The following is an 8,524-nucleotide window of genomic DNA, read 5'->3' on the forward strand; positions in this document are numbered from 1 at the left end:
TTGCTCGAGTCAACCCTCAGTTTCTTGCCATGTGCATTTCTCCATAGGCAGTTTAAATTAAAACTTGTGGGAGTGATATTTCTAGCAAATCTACTAGAAGCCAACTGGCTTCTCTCAGAACAAGCAAGAACACCCAATATGAAAGACAGTCTTTTTGTAACCTAATCTCAGAAGTGACATCCTATTGTTTTTGCCATGTTTTATCTGTTAGAAGCAAATCAAGTCCAGCCCATACTTTAGGGGAAGGGATGCAGGGTGTGAATTCCAGGAGGCATATCACTGAGGTCCATCTCAGAGAGTACCTGCCACACACAGAACTGTCTGTGTGAGTGTGTGGGAGACAGAGATGGAGACATCTGGATGTTTATGGGACACTGGAACCTCTGGTGACACTATTCTCCCTAAACCTTGTCTCTCTCTCACTGCACATGTGTAATGAGGTTGATGAATTGGTGTTATAACATTGGAAGGATCAGGGCACATCTGTGTACCTCTGTGTTTTTGAAAGACATTTGGCAGCAGCCCATTCTTTCACAAATGAACCAAAAATTGTCTACATTGACCAGTTCACAGATCTACTTAGTAAGTGAAAAGAAGCAGAGGACTGTCTAAACAGTAGGTATTGAGGTTTTATTTTTCTACCTTTTAAGACATACAATATTGTTGCTCAGATTCAATGACAGGTGATGGTAACATTTAGCTCAGAATATTCCCATTTTGATTAATTTACTGAATTGGAGTACAAGTTATTTTTAGATAATTAACTATGGGTGTCACATCTGGCTTTCAATCAGCTGTAAAATATTTATTGTGATCAATATCCAGTTACAATTTGGAAGGCAAAGTACCACTACCAGAAAAAATGCTGACACCTTTCAGCTGAACCTTAAATGCCAATAATACTGTATCTTTATCATAGTGGGTTTGCTAGCCATCTTGTTTGGTCAGGCATAGTGCCTGACCTAAGAGGAAGCTGTGAGCACTTTGATGGTGAGAAATGTCCTCTTTCCAACCTTCCTCTTAGCTTTGTGCCATGTACATGACACAAACTGGGTTGACCTTAAAATAATACTCAATGGCTAATCCTAATGAGTTATAAGGAAATAGACAGAAAGGGATGGCTTTCTATGCACAACCTAAACACATTTTAATTATATTTTGCTCTTTTTTGGATAACCCACTCCCTTTTACATCTATTAGGAACATTCTGAAACTTAAATTTGTGAAAACGTAACTCTGGGAGATTGTAATTTTATTCCATGAGGAAGATATTAAACCAACTTTGCAGTTTGAATTTTATTCTTAAAGGCTCTGCAGTTCTTATCTGGATGTCAAAATGATGATTTTTAATTTCAACTGCCGTAGACCTCATCCTGTGGGAACTAGAAATAATGTCCAACTGCCTTCCAGTTTGGCCACATTCCAGCCATTCCCCCGCCCCAAGATAACAGCCTGGTTCTTCCTACATTCATGACAGCCCATTCTACACATAACCTTTCTCCTCTGGCACCAGTCCTCCCAGCAGACAGGGATCCTGCCCTTCCCTTCCCACTCTCCAGCATGCAGACCAGCAGGAAGCCACAAGAGAGGAAAAAAAAGCCTTCTGTATGAGGCCTCTGAAAGGACCATGGGACAGCCTCAGAATCTGCTGCCCCTACAAACCAGTATTCCTTAAATGATAGTTCCATATTTACTTAATAAGGAGGACTAATTTTCTAATTTAAAAAATTGTGTTCCTGCCAGATTCACATATGTAATTCATTTCCACTGGCGAAGGCAATGTCAACAATTTAAAACAAAAAATCGGTAAATTACCCTTCAAAAATACCTTTCTGGCCGGGCGCGGTGGCTCAAGCCTGTAATCCCAGCACTTTGGGAGGCCGAGATGGGCAGATCACGAGGTCAGGAGATCGAGACCATCCTGCCTAACACAGTGAAACCCCGTCTCTACTAAAAAATCCAAAAATTTAGCCGGGCATGGTGGCGGGCGCCTGTAGTCCCAGCTGCTCGGGAGGCAGAGGCAGGAGAATGGTGTGAACCTGGGAGGCGGAGCTTGCAGTGAGCCGAGATCCGGCCACTGCACTCCAGCCTGGGTGACAGAGCAAGACTCCGTCTCAAAAAAAAAAAAAAAAAAAAAAAAAAAACTTTCTGCTATTCTGATTCCCAATTTTTTCTTGCAATTTCCTGAACCAGAGATGTTCTTGGCACTTACATAATCAATACATAAAATCAATCCTCAAGTCTCCATAATGTCTCTGTTCTGTATGTTTTGCAGGGTTACTATGAATGAAAAAGACAATTTCATGAATGCAGAAAATCTGGGGATCGTGTTTGGGCCCACTCTGATGAGGCCCCCTGAGGACAGCACCCTTACCACCCTGCATGATATGCGGTACCAAAAGCTGATTGTGCAGATTTTAATAGAAAACGAAGACGTTTTATTCTAATCCATCAGGGAAATGAGTTGAATGGCCTCAGCCCCATCCAAGTTGACAACGCTAAAGGAATAAAAACTTTTCTTACCACTTGATTTGTTTTCCAAACAAGTGCTAGAATTTGCTGGACCGCAGAGGATCGCTGAGTGGGGTACTGTGTCTCATAGACATGCGCCACCTCCACGTGAGAACAAGGGTGAAGGTGAGGGAAGCCCCCTCGCCTTGGGTCTTTTGCTGTGCCTCCTATGTATGTCTGGTTTGCTGGAAGAGTGATTAATACATCTTTAATTTATTAAAAACAATGTAGACCTTTAAATTTCAGTCTTATTGGTAATACAAGGGAACTTAATTCATAAAGGTACTTGATACAGTTATACATTTTCCACTTACAAAAAGAAGACAGTTCTGTTCAATGTTAAATGAAACCTATATCATAAAACATATTTTAGCCACAAGAATGTTATTTTTAGTAAATAGAACTCAATGCAGTGCATTGGTTATTACCCTGTGTACCTTGTCCCTCATTTTGCTGTGACACCCTGAGGAAGCTGACCACGAATGCAGTATTATCTCGACATACCTCTGTCCTCCTCAGTGCTTTTCAATGAAATTTCACCGGCCCCTTGTGTTCTTGCTTTTGAAGTTTTTGCTCTTAAGCACTGGCATTCTTCTATTGTATGGCATATATTTATAGCAATTGTAGGATGGTCTGAAATGTCCACAAATTTTCTTTTCATACAAATTTTGTGAATTCCCAAAGTATGCTTTGGAATTGGTCATAGTCTTTTCGTATCACGAGTGTGTATCCCAGAAGGTACAGGATGCTGTCGTTTTACCTGAAATTATTTGAGAACACTGGATGTATCTGGTCTGTGTAAAAAGTTAGCACGTTCCCTCTTTTCTTCCCAGCCAGGCCCTCTGAATTCATCTGTTAATATCAAATTGTATTTTTGCCACATTTCTGTATTGGTGAAAAGCGAATCTGCAGAATAATTGTCAATGTTTTTCATTTTTGTTCTAGAAACCTATTTTTTAAAGTGAGAATAAGGTTGGTTTTTACCAAATATTTGTTCCTCCTTGACAAAAGTAGCTCTGTGTGGATCATTTGATTTTATTACTATAGTTCCATTCTCTTGGTTATATTTATCTTAGCATGAGCCTTTCACACCAAGATTTCTATATTTTGTAACATAGGTGAAATATTTAAAACATCAAAAACTGTAAATCTAGATTTTTAAAAAATCCAACTACAATGTCATTTCCTTTGATTGAGATGATTTGTGTAAACTCACCAGTCTTGCCGTGGAGTGAGCAGAATGACTGTGTTACGTGGAGCATCACCGTGTGACTGTGGACCTGAACAGTCCCAAGGGCTATGCAGATGGACTCCATTGGCACACGGAGGTCAGAATGGTTTGACCTCTTCCCTGCTATTATCCCTCCTCCCAACTGTACAGCTTTGTTTGTTGTAGTTTATGTACTTCTTGATACTGTCAAAAAATTATCTGGAAATGGTTTTATTTTGTGAAGTGAACAATACTTTGTAATTTATGATAGTGTAAATGGAAGGCAAAGCATCACATGTATTAAATTCTTCTGTCTATTATTCTGGAGTATGTGCAAGAAAGTGGTTTGGAGGCTCTGGGGTGGTGGATCGTCAAAACATTGTTTCCAGATAGTTGTTGGCAACAGATTTTCAGTCATCACTGAAACACAATGAGAAAACAGCATCCCGTTGAGTCCCCACTCCTTCTGCAAGCTTCCTTCTAGAGAGCCTGCTTCAAGATTAAGGCTCTGAGGCTCCACATTCACTTTCTATAAGCCCCACTGCATGGATGCATCATCCTACAGTGGTGAACCATTTAGGGCAAATCACCCTAGGCCACCTGGAGGGTAGCAGAACAAGAATTTTAAAGTCAGAAAGCCCTGAGCTTGATCCCAGATCTGTCCATTTAGTACTACCTGCATATAACCATGGGTAATTTGCGGCTCTGAAAAACTGAGGATGATATTCTGATTGTGACATCTTATGAAATTTATGTTCTAGGGTAATTAGTAATAGTTATTTCTCATTATTACCATTTTAGAAGGGGAAAGAATATAACATGGAAGCAGGGATGGAAGAAGCATAAGCAAAGGATTTGTCACAGGTTCAATCCAAGTCCAAATAGCACTAAGGGATATAACAGGGCTCCATAATGGGTAATGAAGTTCACTTGACTCCTTTTCTCAAATGTGATTTCAACACTTGATCCCCTCTTCCTTTAGTCTGAAGCCAGCTCACCCACACCTGTCTTCCCCACCATCTGGCAGCCTGACATGGCTCCCCTTACCAGGCTTGAAATTCCTGCTATTGGAATAACTCTGGTAGACCATCACGAAGGCAGCACTGTTTCCAGAAACCCACTGTTAAATTGTCAACAATTAAGTTGTGGGAAGTGGGACAGGAGCAGTGTTGGTGGGAGAATGCAGTGGTCAGGATGGGAGGAGACCCCTTTTTCTTTCTTCCATTGCCGTAAATGGGCATTCCCAATGACCTGATCTCCACAGCTTGGAGGGGCTGCTGCAGATGTCAAGGATAACAGCCTAGAAGGGAAGAGAGAGGAAGAGAGAAGGTTAAGGGAAGGACAGTGAAGAGAGCATCAGAAAGAAACATACCATATAGATGAAGGATTGCCTGGGCTGTCCTGGCTCCTGTGAAAACCCAACTCAGCTTATAAATTCCCAAGTTTATCAATCTCGTGTATAATCAGTCTTTTATTTTAAAAATGTAACATTAACTTTTAACCAGTATTTATCAAGCATTTATTAATGAGCCAGACACTGAATATTTGGAGGCGAGGAAAAGGCTTATTGCACTGGAAGAATTAAACAATAAAGTTAGTCTGGCTAGAGAGAGGAAACTGATCGTGTTAAAGGTTTTGGACTCCAAGGGGAATGGGTACTACATATTTGTCTCCAGGCAGAGAACGTAGGAGGTACTAGCCATAAGGGCCATTTCCAAGGTTGGTGCTGTCTTTCTCTCTACTCCACCATCCTAAGCGTATTGTTATTTCTCCTTGGGTTTTGGTTCACATAGTTACAAGGAGGCTACAAAGACCACCAAGTCAATGCCTTTCTCTTCTTGTGTGTCCCATTAACAGTGAGGAAAACTTTCCTAGGAGTCCCGTGTATGGCAGACAGCGACACCTGACAGCAATTACTTAAGCATACCCTGAGAATGATGCTGTGTGGCAAACACACCTGAATGTGTATTTGGACTTCCGAGGAACTGGGAGTGGCAAACCTGGAGATTACTTTCTCATCTATGAGGAACATCTGAGCCCCCGCCTGGTCCTATGGATCAAGACCCTTTGCGTTCAATGAAGGTTGCCAGCTGGAGGTTGTTAGGGGAAGGGTGCTAAGTGAAAATGCTCTATAAACTGCATGCTTTTTACAAGCGGCAACGGTTCTCCGGCCCAGCCTACCATCACTAGAACATGTGGTCCTCCTGTCCAGCCTGCTGCCACTGGACTGCTCTGTATGTAGGTTTCCCACTAACAACACTCTGTCTTGTTTACTGGCTCTGGGTCTTTGCTTTGGCCGTTTGAACCTGGTGCCATCGCTACTGAAGTTAATAGGGGTCTGAATGACATTCCCCAACATACAATCCCTTATATTGGCCAGAATTGCATTGCATGCATATGACTAAACCAGTCACTAGCAAGGGGAATGAGATCACCAGGATTAGTTTAGAACAGTGGTTCACAATGTGAGATCCCTTGATCAGCAACAGCATGAACTGGGACTTGTTAAAAAGGCAAATTCTCTTGCCTGACTCACTGAATCCAGGGGAAGGATTCTGCGATCTTTTTCTTTTCTTTCCTCCCTTCCTTTTTTTTTTAAACAAGTCCTTCAGGTAATTCCATTGATTGAGCAATCAGGACTTACACCTGACCTGGGGTTGGCTCCAACTTACTCAGGTGTTTGGATACCTGAAATGAACCAGGACTCATTAGCAAAGAAAGGGGCTTTGCAGCACTGTGAAGGTTGTTCAAATTCTCAGAAGTGGCAGAGAACTTTCCCCACCCATACACTCCTCCCTTCATAACCAAGATCTCCATGGGTCCCACCCCTATAACCATATTATCAACTCCATCTCTAATGTAACACTGTCTAAACTATAAGCTTCATGAGGACTGGAATCCCATCTGCTTTGCTCACCATCCTTCCCAACCCTTACCCAGCACTGTGCTAGCACACAGTAGCCAACCCCAAACTTTTATAAATTAATGGTTTGTTCCTTCTACAAATACTGCACTCAAATGTCCCATTTTTATGTGGTAGTGGAGGGGAATAATTCAAGAAGCAGATTCTGAAAATGCACACTAACTCTTGTCCGTCATTTGGAGCTGTGGCTAACATCTGAACTCTGGTTATTGAAGCTTTCTCCTTGAACAGGGGCTTTTCCTTAGCAAACAGACCTCCTTAACTCACTCTTCAGCATGTTCTTTCTCCTTTTTCCCAGAAGGAATGATTAAGCTTCAAAATAATTCAGTTTGAAGAATGTGAAGATCTAAGTCACTAGTTCAATTGCAGGTTACACAGATAATGGTAGATTTGGCTAGAATCTAGTGCAATGTAGACACAAGGAGGTCTGGTGCTGGGTCCAGACAGCCTCCTGTTAAATCGTAGCTCCATTTCTTTCTAATAGTGTGACTTATGGAAAGTTAACTTACTTTTTAAGTGTCAGTTTTCTTGTCATTAAAATGAGCTAATACCAGTTCTTATTTCATGGAGGCTTAAGGTACTCTGTGGACAACACTCAGCATATTTGGAGAACAAAGTAGGTAAGCAAAATGCTTTTCTAAAATACACAACAGCTTGGGAAAATGTTTGAGAATGCTTAACCATTAGTATCCCTTCTTCACAGTGATAAGGCACCATCACTTATGGCTGTCTAGCAAATGAGAGAGTTTCATGAATGGTAACTATTACTACCCAATGAACTTTGGAAGTGAAGCCACACCTGTCCCATGCAGAGTGATATGGTGGAAAGAGTTGAGACGTTAACCACAGCTCCAAATGATGGACAACAGTTACTGTGCAGAAAGTACACGCTGAAGGGTGAGTTAAGGAGGCCTAGTTCCAAATGTTAATAGCCTTGATCTGTGACTGAGCCAGGTCTTGTGGCTCTAAATTCAGTGTTCCTGTGGATGCATATCAAGTGTTCCTGTGGGGCACTGGATTTAGAGCCACAAGACCTCGCTCAGTCACAGATCAAGGCACTGGATTTAGAGCCACAAGACCTCACTCAGTCACAGATCAAGGCCCCACTCACCAACCTCACAGGTCTATCACTGAGGCCAGATGACATGCAGCAGGTATGGAGGCTCCTTCACACACCCTCACACCCCTTGGTACAACCTGTCCCTCATCCTCTGCTCAGGCTCCTCTGCCCAAACATGCAAGTCCCTGATGCATCCTCCAAGGCTGCTTCTCACCCTACTTTCTCCCTAGCCAATCACATTCATTCTGGCTTTGAATGCTATCTGTCAACAAATCCAAATTATCCTTAAGATTCAGTTTGCTACCTAATGCCCTGTAACAAATCCCTTCTGCTTAAACCAGCCAGCATGTGATCTATTGCTCATGGTGAAGGTCCCTGATGAACATGCCAATCACTCTGCCATTCAGCTCTTTAAAATCTTCACATCTGTCATACTTGCATGGCATTAAAACAATTTTAAAAATCAGAATAAAGGACTTGCCTATTTATTCTTCCTCATTTCTTGGTACTTTTTATATTCTTACTGTGTATGTTCAATCTATGCCATGTTTTATAGAAATGGTATCATACTCTATATTAACATTCTACAACTTATTTTTAATTCTTCCTATGTTTTTGAAATGTGTCCATGTTGACACTCATAGACTACTTCATTCATTTTAGCATTTTACTAAGTAATTTATCCCTCTGCTACTAGTAGGTATTCAGTTTCGTTCTTTTTAGTCTCGCCCTGTTGCCCGGGCTGGAGTGCAGTGGCCGGATCTCAGCTCACTGCAAGCTCCACCTCCCGGGTTTACGCCATTCTCCTGCCTCAGCCTCC

The 8,524-nt window shown here is 41.8% G+C and overlaps 1 protein-coding gene across 1 annotated transcript in view; it reads left to right on the plus strand.

The window, feature by feature from the left end:
- The window catches only part of CHN2 (chimerin 2), a 384,101-nt gene extending 380,060 nt beyond the window's left edge, over positions 1–4,041 (plus strand). The window contains 2 exon segments of the mRNA XM_011938647.1: positions 276–298; positions 2,276–4,041. Of these exon segments, the coding sequence (XP_011794037.1) occupies positions 276–298; positions 2,276–2,447 (195 nt within the window). The 3' untranslated portion in view covers positions 2,448–4,041.
- Positions 4,042–8,524: the final 4,483 nt, after the last annotated feature.

Source organism: Colobus angolensis, unplaced genomic scaffold, assembly GCF_000951035.1.
Source record: "Colobus angolensis palliatus isolate OR3802 unplaced genomic scaffold, Cang.pa_1.0 Scaffold175, whole genome shotgun sequence".
NCBI classification, from domain to species: domain Eukaryota; kingdom Metazoa; phylum Chordata; class Mammalia; order Primates; family Cercopithecidae; genus Colobus; species Colobus angolensis.